The following is a 17536-nucleotide window of genomic DNA, read 5'->3' as shown; positions in this document are numbered from 1 at the left end:
AATTTGTTCCATTTTGCTCCATTGGTGACAGCTTTCATTAACTGGCTAATAGTACAGTTCTAAATGTGTTTACTCAGAGGTAAATCCCACTGACTTTAGTAGGACTTAGTTACTGGTACATTTAAGATGGAAGCCAATTCTCTCCCATGAAAGGCATTCTACACTTATCCTTTCCTCAAATGGATGGACTCTGTGATTCCTTTTGAGGACGTCATTCCAAAGCCTTAGGGCCACGGCAGTAAAGGACCTGGTCCTGACTCACAGTGGTCAAAGGTTTATGAAGCAGAGTCCTTGGTGGTGATCTTAATAGTCAGGAAGGGTTTGTGTCTCTTCCCTGGCCCAGCCCAGTCTCTCCTGTGCTGACAGCCGCGATTCTTCTCCAGTCCTGATCTCCTGTCCCTTTTAATCAAGAGTGGGGCAGAGCCAGCAATGAGAACTGTTGCTACAGTGGTGCCCCGCAAGACGAATGCCTCGCAAGACGAAAAACTCGCTAGATGAAAGGGTTTTCCGTTTTTGCGTTGCTTCGCTAGACAAATTTCCCTATGGGCTTGCTTCACAAGATGAAAACGTCTTGCGCTTTTTTTTAAAAGCCGCTTGAAGAGGCGCAGTTGTGACGGACCGTGCTTCGCAAGACGAAAAACATCGTGGAACGAATTCTTTTCGTCTTGTGAGGCACCACTGTATTTATAAATAATAATTATTGTTGCCATTAATATTATGTGATAGAGAAGCCATTATCTTTCCTTCAGTATTGAGATAAAAGCTAATGAATGCGAAGCGCAGTTCCCTTCCTCTCTCTGGCCATGGCCACCCCCACCAGCAGTGTCCCTTCGCCGCCTTGCTAGTGTGTGCCGCCTCCCGGCTTGTCTTTCTTGAAGATAAATCCTCCTTGTGTGCCATGTGCTTCCAGGTCTCTGCACTGAAGAGCCGGTTGAAGAAAGTCTCCATGACCACAGGCGATGGTGTGGCCAGGGCGTTCCTGAAGGCCCAGGCTGCTTTCTTTGGGAGCTACAGAAATGCACTGAAGATTGAGCCCGTAAGTCGTCTGCCCGCTCTTTAACACAGAGCTCTATTCTCCACAGGTTGCATTGGTTTGGGTTATTTATTTTTGCTTGGTTAAAACTCTCTCACACACCAACACACAAAAATGTATGTACACCGCTTTTTGCCAGAGAAATATATCCGAAGCAGTGCAAAAACAGTAAAACACATCATCAGATGATAATAATAACAATATACAAGCAAAGGAATTCAGCGCAACATCCACTGAAGGCAGGTTTATGTGCTAGAGTAATATTAATAAGGAAGGCTAGGGTGCACAAATATTTATTTCTTACTATTATTATTTTATTTAGAAAATGTATAATACGTGTCCTGTTAAAAAATGCAAGCAGTGTGCAGATACAATTATAGATTAAGCATGGCTGAAATCCACAAATTGAAGCAAACTCACATAAAATCTTCCATCATTAAAATGAGGTTTGTTTTAAAAAATATTATAGAGGAGTTAACATAGCTAGTGCATGCCTGATTTCTGGTTGTGTGATGCCATAGAGCTGGTGTTTGGTCACTCAGTGCCACTGTGGCAAAGCTTTTGCATTTCCCTGAAGGTGCGGCAAGCAGGACGGAAGGATGGGGTGTAAGTATTGGAGAGTGTCAGAGGGAGAGGGAGAATCCAGTGAGTAAACAGGAATCTCCAAAATAGCTGCTGGGGGAGCAAAGGGCAAATATCCCCAGACTGCACTTAGTGCAAACAAACAAGCAGCCACTGAGGGACTCCAGAACGGGGGGGGGGGGGGTTGGGGTTGGGGGGGGCTCTTGGCAAGGGTGGTGGGAGGAGGCATTTTCAGCCACATGGGGTTTCATGGAATTGGTCAGAGACCCATGCACAATGCATGCAACACAAACAAGCCTGCAAGGATGTGCTCATCGCCCATCCAGTATTAGAGAGAACGGAATAAGAGCCCTGGGGTCCACCTGTGATTCTCCATTAGCACGTAACAAATTATTTGTGCTTCTGAAACAACAAAAAAAGAGGAAATGGTTTATCTTAACTCCTCCTGGGAGCACGTGTCGCTCTCGCCCTTTCTCTTAATTGCTCGAATAAAATGCTGTTGAATCAGCAGGACGTTCTGAGTTTATTTTCCTCCTGCATAGCGTGGAGTGTACCTCTGACACTGAATATAAGAGCAGATGTATTCGTGTGTGTGCGTGCGTGTTTCTATATGGCTCATTAAAATGTCAGGTATAAGCATTATGCTTCTCAAGTCCCAGCTGTAGCTTTAATTCCCAGCCATGTAAATAGGAGCTCAAGGCACACGGAGGCTGCTGAACTCTTAAACCTCCCTCATCCATGGCAAGCAGCAACCAGCCTCTTTCCTTCCTGGAGGCAGTTCATTTGTGCTCCCTGATGCTCCTCCTGCTGGTTGCCTAGCAACTTGAGGAGGGTGGGTGCCCATACTGTTTGGGGTAAGTGGGGATTAGCCAGCCAGATAGATTTATGTTAAATAAAGATAGCCGCTTCCTGGAGGACTCCTCACTAGGCAGTGCTCAGGAGGCAGGCTGCCCCAGAGGAAGGCTTGGAACAGGCTCTCCGTGACCCTTCACCTTCTCAAAATTTGCTCCTGGGCAGAGTGGCTTGTGGCAAGAGACATGACAGAACCTCTGTTTCAAATCCTTATCCCCAAATCTGTGACATTGAAAGGAGGGCACTCTGGTCTTGCTTGGAGTAGGGGATGGGGACGCAGGCTTCTGGTTGACTTTGCTGGGATGCTCATGGCAAGATGTGACCTGTTTGGATAGAGGGACTTGGGCCCAAGGGGGGTTTGCACGGGAGAACTCCCTGGTGAATCGTGCCCTCAGTTTGCATGATAACTTAAATCGGGTTTAGTGGCAGTTTGGGAAAGGCAGGCCGCCTCGCGCTCTTTCCCTCTCTAGGTCAGTGAAGCCAGCAGTCTGAACTGACCTTTCCTAAAATAAGACCGGAATCATTTTTTGCCCCTCGTGGTTTAAGGCAAGTCGGGCGAGTGCCACTCCGTAAATACAACTCTGCGCATTTTGCTTTCTAAACTGTGAAATGTTAAAGGTTAAAAAGTGATTTCAAGCATTCTTCCTCATAAATAGCCATTTTAATTACTTAATAGTGTGGCGATTAAAATATTTATAGCCTTATTGCGCGCTGGTGGTGGAAGGAGACACTGGGCAGCCCCAAAGTGTCCGCCAGGAATGTGTGGTGCTCTTTCCTAGAGTGACACCTAGTGGCCAGAGGCGGCAGCACTGCGTCCAGTTCTCTGTACAGTAGAAGTGGCTCTTGCTGGTGTTCAGGGCCCAGGCATAACCTTTTCCTTTAAAAAATGAGCAAGCCTGTGTGTTTTGGGATCAGGTAATTAAGTAAATGCAGCTAAAGAAGTTTGGCTAATAAATTCATAGGTTCCCATTTGAGGCTTTGGGGTCCCAGCCTACCCCAGAATTCCTCAGCCCTCGACCTGCCCATCCATTTCCTTCCTGCCCCTATATAGTGCCCCTCCTATATCTAAGCTCCGCATGAATATTCCTCGCAGCCTCCCTCCCTCCCTGACCCTCAAATCCCTGCCTAGACCTTTACTTCGCTTCCTCCTCCTACCAGTGGTGTAAAGGGCTCCTTGGGATAATTTGTTCATTGAGCACGCATCCTGATCTGCTTGCACAGAGTTCAGACTGTATCCAGTTCTTGCTGAGCATTTCTTCCGATTTGTTTGTGCTGCTTTTATCCATCTTTCCATTAATCATTTCACCACCCCACACTTCTCAGTACTTCTCCGTATCCCTTTCCTAACCACAAGAGTTCTGTGGGGTTTTGTGTTTTGCTTTGTTTTAAACAAGTTGATTCCACTGGAATTTTGCAAACCTAAACCTTCAACATGTGCTTGAATCCCTCTTGCGAAACGCAGACAATCTGGAGGAGGGGACTGAGTCACAGGACTCAGAAACAGCCTCGTGTGGAACCCTGGAGAACTGATTCTGTTTAGCATAGACAAAGCTGAGCTAGATGGATGAACGTTCTAACGTTGTGTAAGGTTGCTTCATTCTTCTGCCTGTCTACCATACAGCTTTTCCTGCCCCTAGTGAAATTTTCCCCAGTCAACCGGGCAAGGTTGGAATATGGGTTAAAATTGGATTCAGAAAAGAAGCGGGTGATGGTGGTTCCGAATGGTCGCAGGTCAGATGGAGTCTCCCTGACTGTGAGTGATGCAGGTTCTCTGATTTTCTGGAGAAGCAGTTTGGAGTTACTGCCTGGAGTGCCATTCCCCATCCTTAGCTCAGTGGAGGGCATTCCCATTTTATGGACAGGTCAAAACGTGCAGCATTGATCTGCCATTTTGTGATTTTTCTGTTTCATTGGAGGTTTTCAAGCAGAGGCTGGATGGCCATCTGTCCTGGATGCTTGAGCTGAGATTCCTGCATTGCAAGTGGGTTGGACTAGATGACCCCCAGGGGTCCCTTCCAACTCTACAAATCTATTATTCTATGATTATTTGCAATGTGCTTGCAGTCAGGCTGCCCTTGAAGATGACACAGACACATCAGCTACTGCATTTTCAGCCTGTTTGATGCCACTTCTGCTGGCCACTGAGTTGCCTGTGGGCCCAATTTGAGGGTCTGGCTTTGACTCTGGCAGCTTTGCACCCTTGCACCTCAAAGACCATCTCCCCCTGCTTGCCTGTTGAGATCCAGTCAAGAAGCTTAATTGTCTTTGTGCTGTCTTTAACAACTGCGGACCCTGATATATCAGAGCAGGTCTTATACTATCGTTGCTCCAAAGCTATGGAAACTTACTCCAACAAAAGCTAGGCCTGCTGCCTCGACTTTCTTTTCATAAACATTGCAAAACTTTTGAAAAATAGATTAGCATTTGGTTGAAGCTTTTCTGCGGCTGTTATTGTCCTGATTGCTTGATTCTGCTAATGCTCTACTGTTGCCTGTATTTTTAATTGTTGGTTGTAAACTGCCTTGGACACCAGAAAAGTGATATATAAATATTTTTTATATCTACACAATTTGGCCTTGCATTCATCCCCCCCCCCAAAAAAAAAACCTCTTCTTAATATTCTGTGCCATTGTTGAAGCTTTCCATCAGAGGATCTCACACTTTTGGAAAAGTTTTGTGATTTCACACAGCTCAGGCAGACAGCAGGTAGGTTTTTTTAGCTACCTGGCCTGATAACTTGCTGTAATAATGTAAGGAGACTAAAGGCTGCACGCATTGCCCAAAGAGAAGGCTAAAGTGGAAGTCCCCACTTCCTCCCCTCCACACACCTTTTTCCCTTAAAAAAATAAGGCCCAGCCAAGGTCACTTCAGATTTTACAAGCCAGGTTGTCAAGGTAAACAAACCTTACTTTATTTGTCAGACACTTGGGTTTTGGTGGTTTGTTTTGCTGTGGGTGGGGTTGAGAAATAAGGGGTCCTTAACTTCCATCTTTTCTTCTTGGGTTTGCATAATTTGTTTAAGTCCAGTTTCGAAGGAGGTGTGACAGAGAGTCCCTTAGAACAGGGAATACTGGCGCATCCTTCTAATTGGTACCATGATAAGAGTCTTTTAATTGAGGGTGCTTTAATATTGTAAGACATTAAAAAAAATGGTTTTGACAGCGTAGACAAAGAAATTTTGGAATGAATGAATGCATAAACAAATCTGTCTTATGATTATGGATGTGGCTCTGCATTTTCAGCCAGTTTGGGGCTGGCCATTATTAAATCATTACAGCTGTCTTGTTGAGGATGTGGACATTTATTCTGTAAGAGCAGTTTTGAATAAAAACAAGTTTTGATTTAAAATCAAACTGAATTTGTGGGTTATAGTAGGCAAACCTGAAGGTGAACAAAATTTTGAAGGTGAATTTTGGAGACAACGGAGAGGTAAATGATTTGGATTACAGTAATATAAAAGATGCAGGCAGAAACGACTAACAATCAGACCCACAATGGGGAGGAGGGGAAGTCCAGGAGATTCCATGGAATCTTGTTTCTGTGATGTATGTTCGATATGTGGCTGCAAAATTTTAATCTGAAAAACAAATAAATTTATTTTAAAAAGAGAAGATGAACAAAATAGTTAATACATTTTGTACAAACTATGACTATGCTTTTAGTTAATTTATTTTTGCAAAAATCGTCTGTAATAAAATCTGTGTTAGATTATGATTACTAGCCCTTGTTGATCTGACCTTACATTGGTGTATAACAGCAATGTGCTGTTTAAAAGCGTTATGGCTGACTCCTTGATGGCTCCGGATTTTATTTAGTTTGAATTTAGCTGAAAATTTCGCTGGTTGAGATGAAAGGCAAAACGTCAGAGCATGGAAGTGGATGCGCCTTTCCACTCCTGTACACATCATGCTCTTCCCTTGATGAACCTAATTGCCAATTTGCTAAGGCCGAATAGCAGGATTGCATGTTTTATTTTTAGTCCTCCTCAAACATTGCTTCAAGATAGCGCACAAATATTGTTATCCAAATGCAATGCAAATGTTGGTTGCAGTTGCTAACTGCAAGGTTAGCTGCGCTGAAGTAGACAACGAGACGATGAACAATTCAGTATGACTTCCTCTTGCTCACTGGTTTTCAATCAGTGGGTTGCACCCTGATCCAAGGTGGGCCACGACAGGAACGTTAGCGCCTTGTAAATATACCATAAATGATTAAAAAATGGGTCCCCGGATGCATGTTTGGGCTAAAGTTGGGTCCTGGTTTTGAAGAGCTTGAAGATACCTGCTCTGGTTGACAGCAGGCTGGATGGTCCTTTCAAAGCTGCCCTAGAAGCTGCTCTCTGATCTGAAAGGAAGAAGAAATGGACATGGAGGAAACATCTGCACTAGGAAAATCTGTGCAGATTATCTGGAGATTTGTTATTCTATTTATTTAGAAAAATGTGCATACTGCTTGTTTGTAGTAAAATTTCTCAGTGGAAGAGAAACCCATTTCTCATAAGTGGCTCTTTGTGGTTTTAGGTCCCCTGGAGACCTAAGTTGTTGAGTTACTCTTAGTCCTGTGCAGTAGCCTCAGCCCCAGAGCCGTTCTCAAATCCTCTACCTTTTCTTAACATTTATTGACTTCAGTTGCATCAAAAATCTTGTGTCTTTACGGAAAACACAGTATCTTTGTTCTCTTTAAAAATCGGTGGGAGAGGCAAACCTGCGTTGCAGTTGGTCCCCTTTAAAGCTTCTGCTGCGTCACATCATAAGCAAATGGGGTAGCGAAGTCAGAGCTTTCAGGGGTCACTGATAGCAGACAATGCAATGTGGGGCTGTGGGGCAGTGATGGGGAAGCGGAGGCCTGGTCCAAGAGGCCTGTGGCGAACATGCTGCCGAAGCCGTTGCATGTCTTTGCCATGGGTGTGGCTTTCACTGTGGATTTCGCAAAGATCCAAAACAGACTTGTGATGCACAAAAGCCAACTGAATTATCAGTGGATGCACATGGAGACCCTCAATGTGAGTGGGAGATGGGGGCAACCCAGTGTGGGCTCTGGGGAGAGGCTCTTCTGCGGGGTCATTGATTGCCATGGAGGGCTGGCTGGCAACTGAGCATTCCCACTTGTCCTTTAGAGTTGGTGAAGTCTGTCCCTTAACAAAATGTCTAACCTGTTTATTAGCAAATTCCGTAAAGCATTTCTGTCTTGTTTTAGAGCTTTAATATATACAAATTTGACATCACACTAGTGGATAGTCTGTGCTTTCTGTCGAGAAATCAAGTCAAACAAAGGTTATCAGCAGAAGGCCTCTCCTGTGCCTCACCTACCTCTGTCTGTGTACAGTCATACCTCATGTTACGGACACTTCAGATTACGTGTTTTCGGGTTGTGGACCGCTAGAAACCCGGAAGTACCGGAATGGGTTACTTCTGGGCTTTGCCGCTTGCGCATGCGCAGAAGTTCCAAATTGTGTCTGCGCAGATGCGGCACTTCAGGATGCGAACACTGCAGGTTGCGGATGTGCCTCCGTCCGGATTACGTCCGCAACCCAAGGTCCCACTGTATGTGGGACACAGAAAGAGGGCCTTATCTCTAGTCAAACACCTAGGCTGCGGAACTCTGTCCGAAGAGAGCAATGTTCTGTCCCCTTTTTGTTGGCTTTTGGCTGACAGGAAGGATTTGGGGGGGGGGGGAGTCTTTGGGTTTTGACGATCTGTCTTGTAGGTTTTATTCTGTGACTGCTTTTACTGTGTTTCATGTATCTTTGTGATTTCGATTTTGTTAGCTACCTTAGACTTTTAGCATAGTTAAGGCATAAATATGTTTTTTAAAAACAAACTAATAATCAGACCTGGAATTGGCTTCAAGGGTCAATGAGGCATCGCTAACTGTAGTCTGCCATGATGTAAATGGCTGTGGGGCTTTGATGGCAGCGTCCATCTCAGAGTGGCCAAGAGCAGGCTCAGCGGTGGGGCCCAGGCTTGGCTTGCATTGGTTCCATTCCTGGCATCACCAGTGGAAGGATGATGGGCAGCAGAACGGCCCGAATTCTGCTGTGTCGTTCAGGGTAGACAGTGCTGGGTTACGTGAACCACCTGACTTTGTCGAAGTGCTCATTTTGGCACGGACTCCACAATGGTGGGACTAGGTTAAAGTTACCAGATTTTTTTCAATGAATCTGGCGACACACTTCAACTTCAATGGATTTTGTATGGGGACTGATTTGTAAATCTGGGGACTTAGACTAGGTGCTACGAGAGACGTGGGTGGAGCTTTGAGCATCTTCTAGAAATTACATTTCTGATTGGGGCAGCTTTTCAGTTGCTGGAATCAGGACAACAGAGAGAAATGAATTTTGGTATATTATATACAGTATGTTGTAAACCTCTTTGAGATTGTTGGGTTTTCATACAACCAAACAGTGTATAAACTGTATGAATAATAACGATGATGCTGACGATGATGATGATGGGTGAAGCTGCTTACCTGAATCGTGTTTGTATTTTTAAAGTGAGAATGCTTTATAGTTTCAAGCCGTTAGTTTGGATCAAATGTAAAGCCTGAATAAATACTCACTGAGCAGGGCGGAATTTGCCAAGCACTCCTCCACTCCATTCAGCTTCGCTTTCACTACTGGGAGAAGGAGAAATAAAAGGCCGCTTCTCATTAGTTCCTTCTTCCTATGAGGAAGCATCTCCCAGTGCCTTTAATGGGAGGAAATATTCCTGCAGCCGCTGGAGCATGGTGGAGTGTCAGCTGTCATTGAGACATTCAATTGGAGCTGAACTTTCCATATGCCTCGGCCCAACAAGGGGCCCCTTCCAGCCTCGGGAGGTTTTGTTTGTGGTTGTATTAATCCGCCCTTGAAGGGTTGATTCCTTTTCACTGCTCCCTTGGTGTGTCTGTGGGTGGAGCTTTGTGACAGGGGCTCTGAATTCAGAAGTAGGCTGCGTTTATTAACTCTGAATCAGTTAACCCCAACATTAAAACTGGGCACATCCCTGCTACACCTGAGCACAGGATGGTATAGGAGAACTTTACTGCTGCCTTCTTAATTTTATTTGAGGACACTTTAAAAAAAAATCCCCAGCCTTTTTTTGTGGCGGGACTGATGATGTTTGCCTTCTGGGAAGATGCTGTGGAAGTAAAGTAATAACCATTTGAAAGCCTCTTTAAATCTCCCCGTTACTGAAGAAGGATTTGGAGAGCGGGAAGTGGCAGTGTAATATTTTAGCATTAGTGAAGAGGGAATTTAAGTGTTCAGCTGATAAATTATTCTGCCTTGACTCCCTCACCTGACTTCCTCTCTTTCTGCCTTTGACGTTGCCAATGGACAAGCTGAAGCTAAGCGGTGGTGGTTTGTCTTAGACCATCAAAGGACAAGGCTAGCAAAGGCCACGAACCACCATGGCTGTGCTCTGCCTCCACAGCAGTCTGGCTCCTGAATACCAGTTGTTGGCAATCACACATGCGGAAATGCTGTTGTGCTCAATCCTGCTTGCTGGTTTCCCATCTGGTCAGCCCCCGTGAGAACAGGGGCCATGGGCCTGATCCAGCAAAGCGCTTCTTGTGCTCTTACCTAGTTATTTACAGCAGCTGTAGTTATCTAGTTATTTACAGCAGGGAGCCCAGCAAAATGAACCAGAAGCCTGTTGCTGGCAGGGCGCAGGATCACTGGTTTGACAGGTGGTCAGACCCTGCATCAGTTCGACCCGGCGTAATTCAAGTCAGTTGCAGCTATTCATTGTAGCAATCTGCCAATTCAGATCAACAGAATATGTTAAATTAGCAATATTCCCTGAAGGAAAAAAAGAGTTGGTTGAATTAATATGGCCATGGATAGATAGTTGTAGGTGTAGATATGTTTTTGGATCTATGACCATATAATGAGGTGTGCATTGCACTGGAATTTTTGACGAAGCCCTTGAGTAGATCCCTCTCAACAGAAATGAGGCAAAGAAAGCAACAAGCACCTTGTGCTGTAAGAAAAGAGTCTTCCCACATCAGCCAGGAAACATGGGGGTCCCTCCTGGCCGCCCAGTGGTGGGTGGAGCCTTCAAGACCTGCCGTGACCCTGAGTTTTAGCAAAGGCCCGGGAGTGTGAGCTTCGCTGTTGACGGATTGGCTGGATCATGCTCCTCAAAGCAGCTGCTTTAATCTAGTGTTGCTTTCTCTTCTGCACTTTTCCTCACAAACTGACAGATTTTGTGTGTGTGTGTGCATGTGTGCTATGACTGAAATATACATTTTGTAAATGGTAACTTTTTCTTGCTATTTAAATAAGCTGTGTATGTACAGCATGAGAGATTTATGCACATAACAGCTGGGGAGCCGCTTTCTTCGAAATTCCAATGGGTGCAAAAATGTCTTCCTCAAGTCACAGGAAGTGCATTGTGAAATAGACACTTCTGTGGTAATTGGGAGCTCCATTTCTGTCTTCCCTCCATTAATCCTCTTTTTCTTTTTTTTTGGAATACAATTAGCGCATCACATGCGCTTCACTTGGCCTCCCTTCGTTTACCTCTGACACCTCCTTGATGTTTAGATGTTTGTTTCTCTGCTTTGAACTCCCATCATCGGTAATAAAGACAAACAGGGTTTTATTAATAAACATATTTCCTATTAAAGAGATACAATTAGTCTGCATTGTTAGGCAAAACTATATACATATTGAAGTGGGTTTAAGTCTTTTACTGATTTGTTCAGGAGATGGCAAGAATTGTGAAAGGATTTTGGAGTTAATATCCAATGAAAAGCAATTCCTGGGGAAAACAGTTAAAGGATGATATAAAAAGAAACCTTATATAAAAGGATGACAACTCTAAAAATGCATAAATAATATATGTAATTTGAAGTGGTTTTCTTTTCTTAAAGGCAGCAGGAACATAAAATGCAAAAACCAGGGGCTTGTTTATGCTTTCTAGTGTGACTGGTACAGCCATTTTGACATGGTTGAGGTGGGGGCAGGAATGAAACTACAGGGAACCAGAGTTACTTCTCAGTTTTCATGGCAAATTGTGTGTCCTGCAGCAAACAGACATGTACCCTAAATCACTTGCTTTCATGCACTGCTGAGACCTGCTCTTTGTCTTTGCAGAAATCCTGTAAAACCAGTTTCCATAAATTTCTTGACTTGCAGGTCCTGCAAGGGAATTCAAAAGAGGGCATGACTCTGCACATGACTTGAACCCTGCACTCTTCATCTCAGTGTTCACTTTTCTTCCTGCTAGGCCACACATGACCACCTTGGCTTCCCTGTTGGTTGCATCTCCTGGAACGCCCAAGGTCAACAAGGATAGTGGATGGGAAAACAGAACTACAAAGTCACTGGCTGACTAATCCTTAGTGTGTTTTTTTGTTCCAGATGCTCCACCTTTTCAAGAGTTTGAAAGACAAAAAATTCAGCAAAACAGGGGTTTAAGCACTGTGAATGTTCAGCAGGAAATTTCAAGCACACATCTCCTTGCTCTCTGTCCTGACAGAGGAGAGACGTATTGCTGCACTGAAGGGAGTCCCACTCCCCAACCCCATCCCATTACACAGCTCCTAACTCAGTATTATCTATGGCTTTTGCTGGGAACAAGTTAAGCAATGCACCCCATTTTGTTCTTGTTGCCACTAAAGCCTCTGTAGAAATTTTCTGTGTTTGAACTTTCTGACAGGGCAGCTGTCTCCACTGGAGGGAGGTGGACTCTGTTTCACTGGAGGTTTTTAAACAGAGGTTGGTGCATTGCAGGGAGGTTGGACTAGATGGCACTTGGAGTCCATTGCAACTCTACAGTTCTGTGATGCTATGACATTTCTGTGTTTTACCCTAAGCGGATCACCAAACTGCTGCCCTGCTAATTCTTTCATTTGTCCATTTGCACCACCCTCGTGCCCTGTGTTGCCTCGTGCTAATGTCTCCTTGTGTTCTGGCTCCAATTTCTCTTCCTTTGCAGGATATATTGCAACAATTACTGTTGACCTTGTTTCTGAGAGTCTTGCGCAACCCCAGCCATGCTATCATCCACTCCATGCCCATCCATGTTTTCAAGATGTAAATAACCTCCTTTGTCTTGAAATGTTGCAATTTTGAGATCAAGTGGCAGATGTATGTACTTGAGAGAGGACTAAGCAGCTATGAAATTTAAAAGTATGGGTGAGATATTTTTAGTACATAAGAACATAAGCCTGGTGGATCCGGCCAATGGTTTGTGTAATCAAGCCTCCTGTTGTCACAGTGGCCACCCAGAAGCCTGTGGCAGCCCCGCAGCCAGGACATGTGCACTGCAGCACTCCACCGACCAGCAATTCCCAGAAACTGGAGGAGGCAGAGCATGCCAGTCGCCATTGAAGATCCTCTCTCCATGAATTTGTCTTATCCTCTTTTAAAGCCACCCAAGGTGGTGGCCCTCACTGCCTCCTATGGAACCAAGTTCCGTAGTTTGTGTGTGAAGAAGGACTTTCTTTTATCTGCAACATTCAGCTTCATTGAATGAGCACGGGTTCGAGTATTATGGAAGAGGAAGAAAAAGCTTTCTCTACCCCCTTTATCTGTGCCATGAATATTTTTATAAACTTCTATCATATCACCTCTTATCTTTTCTCTAAACTAAAAAGTCCCAAATCTTTCATCATAGAGGAGTTGCTGCATCTCCACAGTCATTCTGCTTGCCTATTTTTTCTGAACCTTTTCCAACTCTACAATATCCTTTTTTGGATGAGGCAACCAGAACTATACACAGTATTCCAAATAGGGTCCCACCATAGATTTGTATAACATCATTATGATATCGGCAGTTTTATTTTCAGTTTCCTGATGATCCCTAGCATGGAATTTGCCTTTTTCACAGCTCTCAAAGTAAACCATTCACAGTGGGATCAGGTGTTAAACAGGGATGTGTTACCGCCCCAGTTCTATTTATTATGTACATGGCCATGATCCTACATATTGTCGAAGGGAAACTCCCCACCAGGGTGGAAATCATATATCAAACAGATGGAAAGCTCTTTCATCTGAGTAGGCTGAAAGGTTACCATAACATCCACCATAGAGCTTCAGTATGCTGATGACAACGTAGTGTGTGCACGCTCAGAGGATGACTTCCAAACCATCCTAAATATCTGCACAGAAGCTTATGAAAAGCTTGGCATACCACTCAATATCTAAAAAAATCAAAGTGCTTAACCAACAAGCACAAATCAACCCCTCTGCAGCGCCACAAATCCAACTTAATGGTGTAACATTGGAAAGTGTTGATCACTTTTCCTACCTCATCAGTTATATTTCCACAAGAGCCGTCATTGATCCTGAAATCCAGCATCACCTGAGCTCCGTGAGTGCAGCTTTCTCCCAATTGAAGCGCAGAGTGTTTGAGGACTGGGACATTCACAGGGAACTACCAACTTTACTGTACGCCTGTGAAACATGGACCACTTATAAACGCCATCTCCAGATCCTCAAAAGATTCCATCAACGGTGTCTCTGAAAATTTTTACACATCTCTTGGGAAGACAGACGAACAAATGTCAGTGTACTGGAAGAAGCAAAGATCATCATTGTCAAAGTAATGATTGGGACAACCATGCACTCATTGGAATGCCAGGAACAAAAGGAGGAAGCTTTCACTTTAGGCACCCCTGTAGAACAAGTTATCTCCTAGATAATGCCTTCTCTTGTTTTAGACACCAGGGGAGGGTCTCTGAGGAGGAATTTAACACATGAGTTTGAAACGTATGCCAGGAAGCAGTCCGTCAGACACCCTTGACCAAATGTAAGCACAAGGCCTTTGAACTGCGCCTGGAAGCTAACTGGGACCTAGTGGAGTTCAGAATTGGTCTCACTTGTTCCCGTGGACTGATCTCTCATTGCTGTCTGATAGCTGCCAGTTGTAGTTCCTGAAAATATTTCAGAAGGCAGAGTCCTTCTCCAGTGCATTGCAGGTATCTCTCTTAATGGCCTCTACATAGATGGTCCTAAACACACCGCAATCTCCACTGACTTTCATTCTGAGGAAACTGAAACCTGGGTAAAGGGCTTGAGCTCCCCAGAGTCTCTCACTGCTCAGAGATTGGGGTGGTGTGTAACTCTATGTATTAACTTTTGCTGCAGCCAGTTCTAGTGAATGCCGCCTGGAGCATTTTTTATGCGGGGTAGACACAGGTAAACCAGTCGGGTGGTCAGAAGTTTTGTCTGATCAGAATTGTGTGTCTTGTGGAATCGGCAACAAAAACAAAATTCAAACATTCTGTGAGGCTTTGAATACGCATAATGGTAAAAGTGAAAGATTTCACAGTACATGAAGTGCTGTAGCCTTTTGTGGAGTGTCTGGATGTGGGAAGTATCCGACTGCATGCACACAGCCAGCAAAGACTGACCTTTCTGAAGGCTTAATTCTTGATCTGTTTCTCAAATCACCACCACTCTTTGTAGTTCTTTTTCAAAGATTAGCTACAGAATGAGTTTTTCCAACAAGTATTCTGGTCTCCATGGAGCTGATGTCCTCCCTCTCTCAATCTGAATTAGATGAATACAGTATAGCCTATATTCTTGCATTAGTGTTAACAAGGTTCAACTCCCTGTAGTGCTGTAACTATTTCTGTTGCTTTGTGCAGAGGTGTTGGAAGAAAAGAGAAACGCTGGAGCCATCCTTGTGGTCACAAATTACTCTTTCCTTCCTGGACTTTCGGAGCCACAGGAGGAAGTTGGAAGCTTGCTTTCTGTTCTCAAAGCCCAAGTCAAAGTTGCTTTTGTGGGCCAAAGTCAACACAACTTGATAGGTGTGAGAAACTCGACTAATCACATAAGGTTGGAACCTTGGGTAAAGAGGTCACTTTTGGAGTTGCCCATGAAAACATCTGAATAATGGTAATGATGAGCAATAAGTCAGTGAGCTTGGTGAGATAGGGGAGGCCACAGAAACCCTTACAGCTGTGTCCCAAGATTATTGTCAGGGACTGGCAGGACTCCGATGAGTGTGCACTGGAGAAAGAGGGGTAAGTCTAATTCAGGAGAGGGGGCGAGTGATTTGTGGGGAACCGTACCAGCCAGGAGGCTAGAGTCAGACACAGGGGAAGCTTCATACCTGGAAGGTGGAGCACAGGATGGGGCAGAAAGAGAGGAGGAAGAGACAGGTCAAGCAAGTGAAAGGGCTGGGTATTTCCCCAGCTTCTCTTGCACCACTATCTCCCAGAATCAGGAGGGGATTGAAGAGGGAAGAGCCGAGGAAGCTTCCATGCAGGCTCAGTTTCCGGCTGCATGTGTGCAGCCCATCGGGGTAGGGTACATAAACAAGTGAAGGCCCCCAGTTCCTGCAGCTGTTCCATAGACCCCGGACCTGGGAATAGCTGCCTAGACGTTAGACTGGTCTGTGAGGCTATTTGGAGCCATTGAAGTGACTGCGTCTGCTTTGACAATAAAGAGTTAGGTATCTGCCATGTGTGTTCTTTTGGCTGTGGAGCGCCCTGGACAATTACATTGTCCTTGTCCTACATGCAGATGAGTACAGCCTTAGCCACTGGGAAACTGCCCCTCTGTCAATCTAGAAGAAATAACTGTGTAAGGTAGACCATCATCTCATACCAATATTGCCAGTTAATATTTTCGTGTCACTGTATGGGGGATTGAGACAGGGTGAGTTGAGGTTCCCATGGCAGGTTCAGAGTGAGTCTGCCCAGACATTGGACTTTGTTTTAAGCCCAGTTCATACATGCAGCCGTCATGGTAGGAGGTAGGAGGATGTAATATGAAAACAGAGCTCATGTCTGATTCTCAGACTGTGGTGTGAGCTTGACCCCTCCTTCTGAGCTCAGTGCAGGAGCAGAGTCAGTCCATGTGGTGAGTACGCTTCAAGACTCACGCTATTACTCTAAACATATGTCTTCACCTACGTGTGGACACACCCAACGCAACCCAAATTCAACATCTATATGCCACTTTTTCCTGGTAAGAGTTCCTAACAGCTCACAACAATAACATTAAAAACATATATAAATAACACTTTCACCAGTATATGCTAGCATAATATGTTTTGGAAAGCTTCTTCTTAACAGCAACTCTGAGCGTATCTTTTCGGTTTGAGAGAGGCATGTCTCTTGCAGTTCCAGTATTTGACCTTTATATGAAGTGTGATGATTCCAGGCCTGGTCTCCAAAATGTGACCTGTGTGGGCGATCATCCTCCTGAAGAGCCTAAACCCGCTTTGCACAGATCCTTTTGCGACAGGAGTTTGTAGGGTTAAGCCTCTCCCCAGCCTCCCAGAAGGTGCACTGTCAGGTACTCAGGTGTTAACTTGGGAGGCTTCTAGGCCAGTCAGTCAGTCACGGAGGAGCCAGATCAGCTGCTGTTCTGGGGTAGAGATTACAGAGCTTAATGATGAGCTACTCTAAGCTGCAGCTGATGCCAGACCCTTCCCCCTTTACACCTAATTAGCCTCATTAATGAGCTCTTCTGCTCTCTGCAGAGAGGGCGTCCTCCTGGAATAGCAGGCAAAAATACCTCTCCCAGGTAGATGTTCCGAAACCCTTAATTATGGTCTGCATCTGACTCTTGACGAGGAGATGGATGGATGAGGGTGCTTTAACTGGAATTGTGCTTGTTTACAATGACCGTTATGCAAGACTGTTAACTCTTAACATGCGTCAGGTTGCTTTTAAATAAATTATGGCATTAACCCACAAAACAAAATAAGACCTTCGGAGATTATGCTACTTAAAAAAAAAAGAAGTGGATAGGAAAGGAGGGAGGATTTCTGACCTACTTAGAAGTGAAGTGTGTGCAAATATTTATTTATTTTTTAAAGCGCTTAATTGAGTCCTTGATTCCATGCTGTATTGGATTGCTTGCTATAGATTACCCAGCAAGATTTGATTTATTTATTAAAATTTGCAGCTGGCAGTTGTAATGATAAAACATCCTTTAGATTCCCAGCCTGTGAAAGAAAGATGAACCTGGACAGTGCAGTGTTCAAACCAAACACGGGATCTATGGGGGTTCAAGGTGACCTGATCCTGTGAAGGAGGACTTTAGATGAAAGCTCAGTCTTCCTGAAAAGACTTGCTAGCAGTCAGAGGAAAATACCAAGTATCAAACTCAGTTTATTACTG

At 44.6% G+C, this 17536-nt stretch overlaps 1 protein-coding gene and 1 long non-coding RNA gene across 7 annotated transcripts in view; one reads left to right on the top strand and one right to left on the bottom strand.

Moving 5' to 3' along the window:
• DENND1A (DENN domain containing 1A) overlaps positions 1 to 17536 on the top strand; it is a 268183-nt gene that overhangs the window by 197307 nt on the left and 53340 nt on the right. For all 6 annotated transcript variants that reach the window (XM_083485795.1, XM_083485794.1, XM_083485792.1 and 3 more), the window contains one exon: positions 911 to 1036. In XM_083485795.1, coding sequence (XP_083341921.1) covers positions 911 to 1036 — 126 coding nt within the window. The remainder of the gene's footprint in view (positions 1 to 910; positions 1037 to 17536) is intronic.
• Positions 5898 to 9432, bottom strand: LOC310698681. The gene is made up of 2 exons (XR_014521695.1): positions 9026 to 9432; positions 5898 to 6044 (listed from the first exon to the last, which is right to left on the bottom strand). It is a non-coding gene; the product is annotated as an uncharacterized lncRNA (long non-coding RNA).

Source organism: Podarcis liolepis (assembly GCF_965112155.1).
Source record: "Podarcis liolepis genome assembly, chromosome: Z".
In the NCBI taxonomy this organism is placed as follows: domain Eukaryota; kingdom Metazoa; phylum Chordata; class Lepidosauria; order Squamata; family Lacertidae; genus Podarcis; species Podarcis liolepis.
The sequence above is the reverse complement of the archived record's forward strand: the minus strand, read 5'-3'. Positions and strand labels throughout refer to the sequence as shown.